The sequence below is a fragment of the Choristoneura fumiferana genome, chromosome 21 (genome assembly GCF_025370935.1).
Source record: "Choristoneura fumiferana chromosome 21, NRCan_CFum_1, whole genome shotgun sequence".
Lineage (NCBI taxonomy): Eukaryota > Metazoa > Arthropoda > Insecta > Lepidoptera > Tortricidae > Choristoneura > Choristoneura fumiferana.
The window spans coordinates 16,966,111-16,982,849 of record NC_133492.1 but is presented as its reverse complement, the minus strand read 5'-3'; the positions used below and the strand labels follow the sequence as shown (position 1 = coordinate 16,982,849).

General features: G+C 40.0%; 1 protein-coding gene across 3 annotated transcripts in view; it reads left to right on the top strand.

Moving 5' to 3' along the window:
• Window positions 1-16,739, top strand: part of nAChRbeta2 (nicotinic acetylcholine receptor beta2) — a 122,039-nt gene that overhangs the window by 1,401 nt on the left and 103,899 nt on the right. For 2 of the 3 annotated variants that reach the window (XM_074104180.1, XM_074104181.1), the window contains exons 1-6: window positions 9,479-9,586; window positions 10,652-10,845; window positions 12,602-12,730; window positions 13,539-13,700; window positions 14,766-14,925; window positions 16,381-16,508. In XM_074104180.1, coding sequence (XP_073960281.1) covers window positions 9,535-9,586; window positions 10,652-10,845; window positions 12,602-12,730; window positions 13,539-13,700; window positions 14,766-14,925; window positions 16,381-16,508 — 825 coding nt within the window. In that variant the 5' untranslated portion in view covers window positions 9,479-9,534. Of the gene's footprint in view, window positions 1-8,250; window positions 8,353-9,478; window positions 9,587-10,651; window positions 10,846-12,601; window positions 12,731-13,538; window positions 13,701-14,765; window positions 14,926-16,380; window positions 16,509-16,739 lie in introns of those variants that run through there. The other variant, XM_074104182.1, reaches the window with a different exon arrangement.

The following is a 16,739-nucleotide window of genomic DNA, read 5'->3' as shown; positions in this document are numbered from 1 at the left end:
CTGAGGATAATTGTAAAACTAGTAGTCTAACTTATTACATACTTAGGTACCTACTACTATTACTATTACACACTTATTAAATACTACTTCACTTCTTCTTTTCGAAACATTTTGATTGGTAAAGTATCAATAGTTTTTAACTTTGTAGTTTAACTTTAATGAATGATAATTATATGTATATTTTTAAATCTTGTTATGCTATTCTGTGTTGTGGATGAATAAAGTCATTTCTATTCTATTCTATTCTATTCAACTCAGTCTAACTAAAGCAAAAGCTTAGCTGGAAATCTCTGAAGGGTCCATTCACCACGCCAGGGGAGGTCTCGGGCAGATATGATATGATTTAAACTTTTGCGATCCTCAACTCATATCAGCTGATATAGGTACTTTGGGACTTAATCAGTACTAAGTAGGTAGGTATTACGTTTATTTCTATATTACCTCTACGACGTTACGTTATAATGTATTCCTTACTTCTGTCCATTGTAAAGGTTGCCTGGAAGAGATCGCACTGAAGCGATAAGATAAGGCCGCCTATTGATTACCTTAGAAAATCTCTATGTATATACCTTTGTTTTCTGTACTGCTGACTGTGTTGGTGAACAATAAAGAGTTATTGTATTGTATTGTTACGACCACATAAAGGTTTCAAACACATCGGAACGAATTCTTCACAGAACGAGTCAGTCCTAAGTCGGAACCAAAAGCTTCTTTGTCAAAAGCATATTTGCGTTGTTCGGTTTATATGTATTTTATCTGTGCCTTGAAGTCTTGAAATCCTATGGTCTCGGATTGTTCAGATCATCATCCATGGCGGCAATGGCAGCTACTGACATTGTTTACTATAGTATGGCAAGCATAATTTTAGAACCGATCCTGAATGGGCACGACCCGCGAGGTAGGCCATTGGGCTCGAGCATTTGACCGCTATCCCGCGTCTATTGAGATCATTGCCACCGATGCCGTATCCAAGCGAACTGTCACCCCATTCAAACATACAAAACCTCACAACACCCACCATCTTTGTCTCACGCCTAGCAAACAACAAAGACAGCGCCACCAAAACGTACTACGCGTTAATATGTCCATCCGAATCGAGCGCAATCTGCTGATCTCAGTGCCGATTCATAGTCAGCTAAATAGATCCACAGTGGCCGTCCTTTACCAACCGTTTGTACAGAAAGAGATGCAGTATCGAAACGATTGTGGTTAGTTGCCGAATTGTTGTTATTAGCCGTCATGTCAACGGTCGGCGGCGTCTTTGGTCTGCTGACTGACCCAAATAGTATTGCACTTGGGACGTGACAGGACGTTGTAACAACTTTACCCTATTTTTGGATGGACCGGTATTTTGAAATGATTGATGTAACTGCTAAGGGCTTTCTGAGGTAGAAGTCGTGGTGATTCATGATTTTTAAGCAAAGGAATAGCGTTTCCATCGGGTCTTACTACATTACTGGAAACTGCTCAGTAGGGTCACACATTCGAGGGTGTCTATCTTGGAACTACACTAGTACCTAATTTACCCTGCTTCCCCGCAAAAACCGGAAAAAAAAATACTATCTAGGTATCTATCTAATCACCTTTGAATACCTTTCAGATTATTTATTTCAGGGATCTCCGAAAAGGCTCTAAATCGCTTACCTAAGACATTATTGATAGCAAAATAACAAATTTATTTTTTGGCCCGATTTGGTCAAGGCCCAAAAGGTATCCATCAATTAGGAGCTAGGCTGTTGTTATGAACATTCGGGCACATAATAAACAAGCCCAAAGGTTCACCTCTGTCAGACGACAAGGAGGACATTGTCATTATCATAAACATTTCAGCATTATGCTGAGCCAGTGTTCAGTTCGCATCCGCAATGACATACACTCTGTCTTTCTCTTTATCGTTCGTGTTGTCTATGTATTTGTTATAATATTGCTGTCTTGTATTGTTGTGAATAAATGTATTTTCTTTCTTTCTTTCAATTCGGAACACTGTTTAGACAAACAAGAATATTTAAATAGAAATCATGAACTTCCGTGCAAGCTATTTCTGCAACGCTCACCTCATCTACTTCTGTAACTAATTCGCCAATCCTTATTACTGTCACGTATGCGTTCCATTCCACGTAATTGGTAAATTGTGAACGCTTCCTTGTGACGCAGGCGCAGCGAGAATACCGCGTAGGCACGGCGTAGGTGCTAGCGCTGATTTTATGGCATCCCAGCGGAAGATGATGGCTGTTCTCAAATCAAACTAAAAGGAGGGATGATGATGTTGTTGATGATGATGATGATGGTGACAATAATAATGATGATTAAGTTGAGGCTAGCCCTAGTCTTGACAGGAAATAATGTCGTTAACCTGAAGAAGACTACTAGACATTTATCGATGGAATAAGAACTAAGGATGCTTGATACAAGTGCATCTACACTAACGAAAAGCAATATGTAATGGATCAGTAACAATATAATAAACATAAGCGTAGGACGTCCATCAACGAGAAGGATAGATGACCTGGTTAAGCCGCATGGCATGTTCACGGTGGATGCAGGCCATTTCCAACCCAACTAACTGGAGGTCTATAGAGGAGGACTATGTACAACAGTAGACGTCTTACGACTGAATGGTGATGATGATGATGATAATAAACAAATAAACAGGATAGAGCAATTTTCCTAGGTGCTCTCATCTTCTGTTGGACTCAAAGCGGAATTTTCTGTTGCTACTATCTTGATACGGTGGATATATAGTCATAGGTATATGTTTATTGGATTGGAGTGTGGTGCTATCTCGCTGCCATAGTACAAAACTCCTTTTTTATACTGTGCCCCTCTGCCTTTTACGCCGCAGTGTTGGAGGTCAAAATTAGTGGGTAGCTATACTTGGTTTGGATCATTGGATTGGATGGAAACAACGTCAATTGGTGTCGTAAATATTGAAATTGCCCCACTTAACTATTTAAACATTAACATTTTTGTATTGAAATATACCTACAATGATAGATAAGTAAAATGTTTCAAATCCTTGATTGTACCAAATCTGGCAGCTGAAGTTTGTTTACATTAAACCAAGTAGGTTCAAGTAGGTACAGTAATAGAGAGCGCTACGTTCAGCACTCCCTCCTTCGCAACATCCCATAGTCGCATTTTAAATCATCATCATCATCATCAGCCTATGTTCGTCCACTGCTGGACATAGGCCTCTCCCATGGCACGCCACTGAGCACGATCCTCGGCCACTCATCCATTTTAAATTCCACCTATGTAAAGAAATAGGCCCATCCTAAGTATTCTAAAACCGTATACTGGCATTTGATCAGGTCAAATTCGAGTGTTTCAATCGCCTAACTTTCGTGATTGGGCATTTTCATAAAAAAGTGTACCTAAAAAGCTTTTTTTTCAAATTTGCAAAAAATATGGTTTTTCCTACTCAGAATCAAAAGCACAATTTATTGATTTCGATGATTTAAATGAAATGAAACGAAATGATAATTTATTTGCTGAATATGCGAGTAAACAAACAGATTTTCACGTATTTAGTAGGTGGTATATATTCAACCGGAATTCCGGTGTGCAAATTTTACATAGGTATTTAAGTGTGTTTTAAAAAAATCGACCCAATCGAAAATGACAGTTTTGTGACATTTTTTTCATACACTCGGTATGGGCGTCACAGAACTGACTCATAAAATTTGAATGAAAAAATTGAAGAAAGAAAAGGTGTATACTTTTTTTTAAAACGCCCGGGTACACTCTTTTACGAATTGGCTGTGGATTTTCATGTCATTTTCAAATATTGTTTAAAGTAGTTTTACCAGATAGCTGGAAACTGTGTCAGAATATATTGCCACTTTCACGGAAGACGAAGCGTTCCACTAGGTGGACTGACGACATCGTGAGAATTGCGGGAAACCGGTGGATGCAAGTGGCGTGTTGTCGTTCATTGTGGCGTTCTAGGGGAGGCCTTTGTACAACAGTGGACGTCTTCTGGCTGATGATGAACAGAAAAGTGTCCACGAAAATGACTAGGAATGAACGCTCGAATATAGCCCTAGATAAGTATGTTTCCAAAGTGAAAACGTGACTAGTTTCGTACACCATTATTTCGTGCCTCAGTGTTATGCAGTTACTGCAATAAATTGTCATCTAATCCACCTCGAGACTTCCACGATCGGAATCCGTCCGTAGTAATTTTGCGCTGCATAGCGGAAGAACGCCGAACGATGATCTGCCAACGTGCTGCCGTTGGTAGACAATCTTAAGTGAAAAATGGTTTCCGCGCGCTCGTAACTAGTCAGAACAATTGCCAATATCTAAATAACGGTTCTGTTATGGTTGACAGATGAGCTAGGATATTGATTGGAGTTCGAGAATTTTTACCGTTTGAGAAGTTAGTTTCTGTGCTATCTTCATAAAACAGCGAAAGGCCGTAGTGGCTTTCTTTACGCTTTGGTTTTATTTTTATAAGCGAAACTTTTTTTTATTTTATTTATAAGGTTGTCTTGCCAGATGTCCCGATTTTTAGAATTAGATGTCCCGCGCGGTTTAACGCGGCGTACGGTAATGTACCGTGTACCTATGGTGTGTGCGGAATTACATTTGAAATTTACCACGAGCTTTGCGGTGAAGGAAAACATCGTGAGGAAACCTGCGCAAACCTGCGAAGCAATTCAATGGTGCGTATGAAGTTCCCAATCCGCACTGGGCCCGCGTGGGAACTATGGCCCAAGCCCTCTTGTTCTGAGAGGAGGCCTGTGCCCAGCAGTGGGACGTATTTTCATTAAAACAACTTTCCTAGTTGCTTTTCTCTATTGTCATGTTTTTAGGGTTCCGTACCTAAAGGGTGCCAACGGAACCCTATTACTGTCTGTCTGTCTGTCCGTCCGTCTATCACAGGGCTCTATCTCTTCTCGTAATAGTTAGACACTTGAAATTTCCACAGATTATGTTAACTGTGGCCGCTATAACAACACTAAAAACAGAATAAAATAAATATTTAAGGGGCTCCCATACAACAAACGTGATTCTTTTGCCGATTTTAGCATGATATACATTAATAACGGCAACAGCTAGGCGCTTGAAATATTCCCAAAATCTTAAGTTGTATAATCACTAAAAATAAATAATTAGATGAAAGTAAAATAAATATTTAAGGGGGGCTCCCATACAATAAACTTGATTTTTTTGCCATTTTTTGCAAATGTCTAATGTTGTACAAGTAGATAATGGTACGGAATCTAATCTGTGGTAATGGTAGATAATGGTTTTTTGTGATACAAGAGAAGAAGGGGCAAACGGGCATGCGGGTGGAAATTTAATTCGCAATTATTACTATTATTGCCAATTACTGACTCCGGATTCCAGCTCTGCATTGTGGAAAACAAGGGGAAACTACAGCACTAAAAAAATAAAGTGGAACGAAGGAAGGAAATGTAGCGACTCCTAGCGTCATCTAGTGAGCACGTATAGAAAACTCCTATCGAGTCCTACATAGCGCTATCGCAGTTTCTCAACTCAGACGCAGTATACTTCAGACGCTCGTACTTCAGACTTCGGTCCCCAGGCATAACACCTTCTCTATTGGAGCCTCCCCCCTCAGAAGCAAATTATTAAGAAGGTTCCTCTTCATCCAACGACGACGTCTTGTCAAGAGTGTAAAAATTTAGAAGACTACCTATCCAAACAATAACATAAAGATAACACGGACACATGGCACATCAGAGGCCGTATTGTCTATCGTTTTTGACGCTCGCGATCGCAATCAAATGACAGGTTTCGCATACAAAAACAGCCATTTGATTGCATCGCGAGCGTCGGAAACTTTAGGCAATATGGCCTCAGGACTCAGTAGTAAACACCTTGGTCAATTATGGTGTCATGGAAGGTTTCCTAGCCCCTTTACCGGGGAATCTATACCGTAACAAGTTTGGCATTGGGATACCATTATATTCTCAAGCGGAGCGGCGGTGCTTCCTTGTTTTGCTGGATTGCGGGAATGTTCTGGAACCACGAAGTTTTATTTTAAAGGAGTTTTGTTCTGTTGTTCTTATCTAAATGGTTCCAATGGAAGACCAGCGTTGGCCGCAAGGTTGACATCATGCTGAGTAGGGACGATGATGACACGATGCTGAGCAGGTGGTAGGACCTTGTGCAAGGTCCGCCCGGATTGTTACCACCATCTTGCTCGCTAATCCTGCCGTGAAGCAGCAGTGCTTGCACTGTTGTGTTTCGGCGTGGTGAGTAAGACAGCCGGTGAAATTACTGGCACTTGAGTTATCCACTAATCTTAGACCTCTAGGATGGCAACGCATCTGCAATACCCCTGGTGTTGCAGATGTTTATGGGCGGTAGTGATCTTTTACCATCAGGAGACCCACTTGCTCGTTTGCCATCCAGTCGAATAAAAAAAAAACATTTCGTGACAAAATTTGTCTCGATTTCCGTGTTTCTTTTTCGTTGTTTTGTAAATGTCACGAATAAATGTTTTTCTCTCTTTCTTTCTTTCTGGAACATAAAAACCGGTAGTGCGACCCACGTACCTACAGTTTAAATCCAGTCGGTATCCTAACATAAGTACCAACCTAATTTTTTTTAGAACTTAGAACGAAAAAGTCGATAGGTACCTACATAATTCAGGGGAACAGTACGGGTGTAACCGTACACTTAAACTAATAAACTAAAACAATTACCTACTTTGCTCACCCGCGACCTTATGATAGCTACGTTTAAGTTTATGCAATAAACGTGTGTTCATGCAGTTCCTCCATTTCCACACTGTAACAACAACAACACACTACATGCACTAACATTTGGTAGCATGGTAAACGGTTATTTGCTCTGAAGGTGAGCTGTGGATGAGTCTAAAACGCGTCAGTGTTTCTATGATTTCGGCATAAAATTGAAAATAACCTAACCATTAAAATTTCATTTTTAATACAAGCTTTTTTTGCTGACTGTTCTTGCGTTGTCACCCAAACTACATTTGCATACCAAATTTCAAGTCGATGCTATTAACCGTTGAAGAGTTCCGTCCTGCGGAAACGATCCTGGCTACTACTAGGATGGTGACATATCATTGTTTTGTCACACGATTTCATGTAACCTTGTCAAGTCCGGGATTGCTCCACCATCTTGCTCGCTTATCTGCGTGAAGCAGCAGTGCTTGCACGGTTTTGGCGTGGAGAGTAAGACAGCCGGTGAAATTACTGGCACGTGAGATATCCCATCTTAGACCTCTAGGTTGGCAACGCGTCTGCAATACCCCTGGTGTTGCAGATGTTTATGGGCGGTGGTGATCGCGTACCATCAGGAGACCCACTTGCTCGTTTGCCATCCAGTCGAATAAAAAAAAATAAGTATTCCAAATTTCAAGTCAATTTGACTACTGGAAGTTGATCAAATTAACTTGCAAGATTTGACTACAGACAGACAGACAGACAGACAGACAGGTGAAACTAAATAAAAGCTTGTAAAAATAGCCACACTTTACAAACCTCACGTATAAAGTTTTTTTTACTTAGTAGCTACTTGGATATACCTAGTATTACCACAGAATAAGTAATAGCTCGCATACGTGACGAACACTGACTTACAAGATACGGGCCTTGCCTAGTTTGTGAGTCAGGATTCAACTTATTTAATGAGGGCTATCGTTTTTTTCTCACTAGATGGCGCACTGTTGCGTGAGGTTTTTGTATGGCTTTCAAAGTCTGTTATTACGGGCGTGAAAACAAAGTTTAGATTAAAATCATATTTAATACACCTTAAAAGCGTACCATAAAAATATCGAGCATGCCACAGTGTTGCATAGTCCCCGTTTTGTTCGGAAAAAAGGGAGGACAAAGGTTTCCGAAAGACAAAACTGTCTCAAAACACAGACATTCATTGCCCCGGAACGCATATTTGCCATAATTAATTCCAGATATTGCAAAATATTCACAAAATTATTCTAATTATAAATTAACCCGCGTAGCTCACCCAAAAACTATGAGTTTTGACATTTCGGAGACCTCACGCTACACTAGCGCCTCTAGTGGCGAATTCATACGCGATAGCCCTCATTGTGCTATGTTTAACCCACGTTTAACCTAAGTTTTCTTTTCCTTTGTAATTGTTCATTCCTCTCTTGTGCAATTTTGTCTTATTGAATGAAGATTTTTATTATAAAAGTTTAGGAAACGTAGTTGGGCATTATAATAGCGTCATGCCATTGACAATTGCCATGTACGTATTGCATTAAGGCTCCTTGTCTTGTTGCAGATTCTAAGATCATCCAGGAGAAGTCAATAGTGGTTAGAAGGATGCCGAACGCGTACTTCTACCCTTTCAGCTTGTGGCCGCTGCCCAAATTTCCAGTCAGAGGTAAGTAATTTTTCGCCAATATGCTCGGAAATGTCCACGGAAAGTTCCAGAAAACGTTTCCACCAAAGATGTGCGGGGATGCAATGTGTTGTGATGAATGTGGTTTTCATGAACCAATAGAAACGCTTCATCTACCTATGTCTTCGCACAGCACCGCTCTGGTGGAAACAGCTGAGCGGAGCGAGGCGAGGTAAATGAAGACGTGTCCATTCTCAAACTACAACACCGGACGCGATCAAACTCTAACCCAACGATTTTTTTTCACAGAAGGAGAGGAATCAAGCGAGACGTTCCCGTATCGGAGGAGTTTAGAAAATGTTCGAATAAGACATAACGAGAGGTAGCCAAGGCCGAAAAATAAATAATTTTAAGATATAGTTGTAAATTAATCTATTATTTTTAATAACCTAATTAAATTATTTTATATATAATGCGTTGTTTTGTTTATCCCCTTTTTATAAACGCGAAGTATAAATTAAGTTTCGCGCATATAGCGCCATCTATATTTTTAAGGAAACTACGTACGTAGCATTGGGTGCAAGGGCTAGCTAAACCGCATGTCGTTAGTTTTAGTTCCGCTATTAGTCACCGGGTGTCGCTAACAATCAAAGACCAACATGCCTTTCTTAAAAAAACCTCTCAAGTGCTAGTCGGATTCACGTTTAGAGGATTCCGTGGAAATTTTTAGACGTTACAGATAACTTTTAGGTATTCTTAGGTAGATAAAATTATATAGTACGCTTCAAGCGCCGATCTATGTATAAATATCCAGTGTTATAGGTTACTTAACAGCGTTTTAGATTTGTTTTCCTTTTTAATTAGGTATTTGTTATATTTAAAGTTTTTTTAAGGCAGTCGAGTTTTTATGCTACCAACCGCTACCTAATATAATATTTTTGAGCGTTCTACTGCCACTGCCTTTTGAATAACGTCGACACCCACAAGAGGGCGTTGTCGCCAGGGTTGAAATCCTTTTAATTTTAGACTAGGGTTGAATTTTGAGAGCATAAAAATTGCAATGTTTTTTTTATACTTTAAAAAAATAAACCTCTGGAATAGCGACAGTGGCGCTGCGGGCGAGCTATGCGGGATTTAATCCCCTATTGATCACGCATGCGTATTTACACGCAGGCGTCTCCTGAACCTGTAAACATGTTTCAGTAAAAATAAAACGATAACAAAATGAAGATCGAAATATTGTTGTGTTTCCTCGCTTTGGCAAGAAGCAGCTTCGGTGAGTACATTTTTGAAGTTTGTAAATTAATGAAATAAACTTTCTGATGAGGTAATACTGATAGTGACAGATTGAATTTGAAAGTGACATGGTAGCTTTTTCTGTATTCACGGCTATAACTTGGGACTACGAGTAAACCCGGATTTATAGGGACGTCATTTAATTAATTAAAAAAATATTTTAGTAATATTTATTATTTGTTTTGGGTATTAGTTGCTATTGAACTGTTACTATTGGCTTAGTGGTTTGACCTATCGCCTCTCAAGCAGAGGATCGTGGGTTCAAACCCCGGCCCGCACCTCTGAGTTTTTTGAAATTCATGAGCGAAATTACATTTGAAATCTACCACGAGCTTTACGGCGAAAGAAAACATCGTGAGGAAACCTGCACACACCTGTGAAGTAATTTAATGGTATGTGTGAAGTTCCCAATCCACACTGGGCCCGCGTGGGAACTACGATCCTAGCTCTCTCATTCTGAGAGGAGGCCTGTGCCCAGCAGTGGGACGTATTTAGGCTGGGTTGAATGACAACAAACTAAAGTGTGGAATATCAAAACAGTTACAAAGAACAATGCTTTAAGAACCCCTTGATTTTATCAATTCTTCGCGAACAGGCCAGTCGTTACCAGTCGCCTTGTATTATAAGCCTACTAGATGTTTCCTGCGACTTTGTACCTACGTGTAGAGTTCGTTTTTCGCTATCCCGCGGGAACTATGCAATTTTCCGGTTTAAAAAGTAGTACCTGGGCGACCGAGCTTTGCTCGGGCTAAAACTCGATAGTAAGCGTTTTTCCAAAGATAAGACCAAGCTAGATCGATTTCTCATCCCCGAAAACCCCTACAAAATTTGAGGTTTGCCCTCGATTTCCCTAGGATCCCATCATCAGATCTAAACTTGGTGACAATAGGACCATCTCAGAAGAATACTCTTTCGAATAAAAAAAGAATTTTGAAAATCGATCCACAATTGACTGAGTAATCGGTGAACATACATAAATAAAAATACAAACATTGGTACATAGAACCTGTTCCATTCCTGAAGTCGGTGAATAATTTGATTGCAGGCGTGAAACTCCTGGAAGCAAACCCTGACGTGAAGCGTCTTTACGATGACCTGCTCAGCAACTACAACCGGCTCATCAGGCCTGTCACCAATGTGTCGGACATCCTGACCGTCCGGCTCGGCCTGAAGCTGTCGCAGCTTATGGAGGTCAATCTGAAGAACCAGGTCATGACCACCAACCTTTGGGTAGAACAGGTGCGTATATCATGCCTTTGACTAAACGTGACTGAGGGTTACCATGTCGGCGGCCGATCGCAAAATCCGCCAGATCACAAAATCCCAAGGCATATCATGAAATGCCGCCATTTCATCATGGCGCGTTTCATGATCTGCCTAAACTGACCGAATCATGAAATAGCTGCGTTTACAAAATATATTTTTATACCTCCGCCATATTTATTTTTTTCGAAGACGCCATATTGAAATATTATTTAGCCTATGTCACTCCGAGAGTTATGACGAATCCAATGATACCTCATATGTTAAAATTCGTCTAGCCGTTTAGGCTGGAGCGAGGACCAAAGAAATGGACTTACATACCCACATACATACATACATATGCTCGAAAAACATAACCCTCCTTCGGGCAGTCGGGTAAAATACGAGAGCTTTGTTTAACTCGTATTTAATTTTGCTAATTTCGGGGACGGGACGGGGTACCTTGGGGCACCTGGTCACTCGTCATGACACATCGGGTGTCGCGGACCTCATTGGGTTGGGTTGTTTACTTACTAATTTATTGAATCAGGCGTTACTTTGCGGAGGTCCATATCAATGAACTAAAATAATTTCCTTGCTCACCCGCGACCTTAAAGAAATTCCCTTCCTTAAGAATTTCCTTTCCTTAAGGTCGCGGGTGAGCAAGGAAATTATTTTAGTTCATTGTTTACTTACTATCAGTACCACTACCATGAGTTTACAGTGACCTTACTCAATAGCGACGGCGTAAATTATTTGTAGAGGCGCTGTACAATTCTCCATACAAATAATAAAATAATTTACGCCGTCGCTACGGAGTACGGTCACTGTAAACTCATGGTAGTGGTACAGGATACTTATACTTTTCCGTTTGCGATTATATATGTATATTACATCATTAAATAAAAACGGCCAAGAGCGTGTCGGACACGCCCAAAATAGGGTTCCGTAGCCATTACGAAAAAATTAAGTATTATTTTTTTAAGGATTTCGTATTTTATACGGAATCTTCCAAGTTTAGGTATATTTTATACCTTAGGCTGCTATTTACTCATAAACTACTAATTATTCTCAAGCAAACTTGGCCGCTATAGTTTTCCTTGAAAGTTTGATATACTTACTACCATCCTGATAAATTTTTCGACCAGCGTTTAGATTTTTAGAGACGCTCGATTTGATGAAAATTTGCACTAAAGGAATATTCGCAACAGATCACTGAAATCGATAAATCGTTGTGGCAATCCTTGCAAAAAAACGTGCTATTACCCCATAATTATAGGTTTGGACGAGGCTCACCCCCACTTTACGTCTATCCCTAAAAAAAAATTTTTTTTATTTTTAATTGTACCATTTTGTCGGCATAATTTACTTATATATCTGTGCAAAATTACAGCTTCTAGCATTGATAGTCCCTGAGCAAAGCCGCGTACGGACAGGACAGACAGACAGACATGGCGAAACTTATAAGGGTTCCGTTTTTGCCATTTTGGCTCCGGAACCCTAAAAAAGGCCAAGCGTGAATCAGATGTGCGCACTGATTATTTATTTGTGTTGTGAGACCTTATCTACTTTTTGCCAACTTTCATAATTCAATGTCAACGGGAAGTATCCCTTAGATTTAGATTATGATTTTTTGGATGAAAACTATTGAAAGTGTTCAAAAGTTTGCATTCCGTTTTGCAGCGGAGAAGCAAAGCAAAACGGTTTTATAATTCAACGCTTGATTCCAATAGTATTTGCTATTGTGTTCCAGAAATGGTTCGACTACAAGCTGCAGTGGAACCCTGACGACTACGGTGGCGTGGAGATGCTATACGTCCCGTCCGAACACATCTGGCTCCCGGACATTGTGCTGTACAACAACTGGGATGGCAACTATGAAGTAAGTTCTACTATAATAGGCCATACTCTATCTTTACTGTGCACTTTTTGTCGTAGTGTGAGCTGCGCTACACACAGTATACACTACCGTTATGTATCGTTTAATAGTTGTAAGATTTTAGAATAAGTAAACGCAGAATTTTCTCGGCACTGTTTAGACTAGCCGTTACCGGCGACTCCGTCCGCGTAGTCCGCGGGAATTATGCCATTTCCCGAGATAAAAGCTATCCTATGTCCTTTCCTGGGACTCAAACTATCTGTATATCGAATTTAATCTAAATCGGTTCAGCGGTTTATTAGTAAGATTACATACATAATATGTTATTAATCTTAACCTAACTCCTACCTAAACAAATAAGTATATTATACTTATTTGTTTAGGTAGGAGTTAGTTTTATAATTTTTTTCATTATAGTTTTCGCCTACTCTCATAGGTGGCGCTGTAACTAAATAACTTGATCTCTATACGAGTACATGTTTAATAATTTGGACCGTTTAGAATTTAATGGAGACATGTCATGATTGAAACACAAGTAAAGCCACATAATGCTTATTACGTCCAATTAAGAGAACTGAATACTGTACCTTTAGTGTAAGGTTTCGGTTACAAAATACGTCTCGATCGCGTTCCGCGTTAAAATCTCAATTTGTATGGAAAACACGAACATCGCGAACGTTCCGCTAGATCGAGTTACGTATTTTGTAACCGAAAACTTACACTAAGGGTACTGGCCTTAAGTAAATGTTTGAACTAGTCACGATTTTGAAGGTGAGACAAAAATAAATAATCTCACTTATGCTTCTTTCAGGTGACCCTAATGACAAAGGCAACCCTGAAATACACGGGCGAGGTGAACTGGAAGCCACCGGCGATCTACAAGTCCTCGTGCGAGATCAATGTGGAGTACTTCCCCTTTGATGAGCAGACCTGCTTCATGAAGTTTGGCTCCTGGACGTACAGCGGTGCCCAGGTATAAAGGGAGAAAGAAAGAAAGGAAGAAAGAGAAAGAAGGAAATAATTTATTAGCTCGAAGATGGTTAGGTTATAATTCAGGTCAAAGTCGTAGGGTCAAAGGTGTCTTTATACTTTTGTACCTAGTTTTGCCTTGCCGTGCCATCTGCCAATTTTATACAAACGTTCAAATATGAACTGGGAGCGACAAATTAATTTATTGAATCAGGCATTACTTTGCGGAGGATATCAATGAACTATAAAAAAATAATTTGCTCACCCGCGACCTTATGATAGCTAAGTACGTCTATGCATCAAATGTGTGTTTATGCAGCTCCTTCGCCTCTACACTGAAAGAACACACACACACACATCGCACAAACCCAACTATCGCTGTTACCACACTACATCAGCGTTACGAACTCATCAGAGTTCATAATCAAAGCAATCTAATTTTGCTTTATAAAAAGTTGCCAGAAAACGCCGCAAGAAACTTTTTTTGTTTTTTAATTTATTTATTTAGAAACAAACAGTCTTACACAATAATTTTGCATTTTAGCTAAAGCTAGGAATTAGTTAACTTTATGCGGTTTTATTTTTATGTAAAAATTCGTAGTGTAAAATGCTTTTTCATCACACTTGCTCGTAAAGTGTCGTAACATGCAGGCTACCTTGGTTGCAACACCCCAAATAAAACCCTGGACCTTAATGAGCTTCTCATGAAACCCGTGGTCGGTAAATGGTCATTGCCCGTACTAATTTTCATGTCAATGAAGCCCAAGGTCTGGTTAATGAGTTTGTTACTTGCGGAGGGGGAGGGCGGCAGTTTAGCTGGCGCTGCCAAGAGAGCAGTTAGCGGTATCGGCAATTTTTGAAAAATTATTAGTTTTTCTTTTACAAATATACAATTTTACTCGCAATGTGATGAAAAACATTGTATGTCGCACGGGCGGTACTAAGAATTACGAAACATCGACTCATTAAAGCCCTCAGTCTTCGACTTCGGGATTGCTAATAAGACTTCGTTCGTAATTCCTTATTTACCGCCCTTAAGAGACAATGTACTATTCTTCTTCATGTACAGGTAGATCTAAAACACATGGACCAGCAGCAAGGCAGCAGCCTCGTCCACGTGGGCATTGACCTCAGCGAGTTCTACCTCTCTGTCGAGTGGGACATCCTGGAAGTGCCGGCTACCAGGAACGAGGAGTACTACCCTTGCTGCCCCAAGGAACCATTCTCGGGTATAGATACAGATACGAGTATGTAGTAACCCTAGCGTCATCTAGAGAGCAAATACAGAAACTCCAAAATCACATCACGCTACCGAAGATTCATAACTCGGACGCACATTATACAAGTTCCGACAAACATTCGTCGGAATTCAGTCCCGAGGCATTAGACCTGCCTGGAGAGAGGTCTCTTTATTGTTGCCTCTCCCTCTGCCCCACAGATACATGGTGGAGATTTTAAACGCCATCTAGAGAGAAAGCACTCTCTTTAGATTCTGACGGTAGGAAAATTGCATCATCATTCTCATTCTCTGGAAGAGAAAAGCCAGTCATCTGCAGGACATACGAAAGCATTTTTGTCTAAGCTGAAATTGTGACGTTACGCTTCGATAGCGCTGCGCGAACGCTGTCTATTATGTCAGCGGCCGAAATCCGAAATCACGAAATTCTTAGGCATATTGTGAAATGGCGCCATTTCATGATATGCCTAAAAGTTGCCCAGGCATATCATGTGCCTGAGAAACAAAACGACAGATCGATTTGAGCAACGCATTCTTCGATATTCCTAGCCCTATACGGGCACATCGTGAAATGCCGAAAAAAATAAAAATTTAGGTACGACGATCGAAGCGTGGTTGGTTAGTATGAATTGTGACCACAACGTGCCGAAACCGATATGGCGGCGTTTCATGATATGCCTAGGAATTTCATGATCTGCCTAAACTGGCCAAATCATGAAAAGGCGGCGTTTCATTTTATGATAAGTATGCCTAGGATTTTTTTCTTTTCTTTTCTTTTTCTTTTTTCTTTTCTTTTTTTTTTTTTTTTTTTTTTTCTTTTTATTTTTCTCTTTTTTTGGATGCAGCTGAAAATAGCGCTGTGGTTCCGTACCTCACCATTGCTGAGCTGCCAGCCCTTTCGGCTAGCTTTAAGTTGACCTTAATTAAACATTAAGTTATAATATGTCCTGATGTATGCTACCTACAAGTTTGCCGAATAAACTTTTTCTTTCTTTCTTTCTTTCTTTCCTAAACGTCACAATATAGGCAAATCGTTCAACGGTGAGTTTTGAACGATATGGCTGATGTCCCTTAGCCAGTTCATGAAATGGCGCGTTTTCAATATATTTTCGGCGAAAATAATGGGTAGGTAAGCTGTATTATACTTGGCCATGTCCTTGTTTAATACTTATTATACGAAAGCAATTCTCTCGGTCTATCTGTCTGTCTGTCTAAGTGTCTGTCTGTCTGTTAATTTTTCCCGGTTAGTCTGCTGAAATAATTTAAGTATAAGGAACCGAAGGTATGGATACCAGGTAGTTTGATATCCTGGCATGTTTGATAGATCCTTGTGAGGACAACGGACTGTTTTATTCCGAAAAATCGCATCGTTCCCGTGGGATAGCAATAAACGAATTCTTGATAGAGGTAGTCACAGACAAAACCGATAAAAATTTCTTTGTTCCAGATATAACGTTCAAACTGACGATGCGCCGAAAGACTCTGTTTTACACGGTGAACCTTATCATTCCTTGCGTGGGGCTGACGTTCCTCACTGTTTTAGTATTCTATCTGCCTTCAGATTCTGGTGAAAAGGTAAATCATGAGTCAGACGTATATGTTTTAACTGTTCTTACCATCCCGTGTTGGAATCGTAAAAGCGAGTAAAATCGATTGAATTGACGTAAGACAATTATAACAAATCTAGCATTTCAATGAATTTTGCTCGCATTTTATGAACCTTCGTTATAAGTGATGATGATGATGATGATGATGATGATGATGAAGAGAAAATAAGGGCCACTTGAATTTCATCGGTGAAATGAA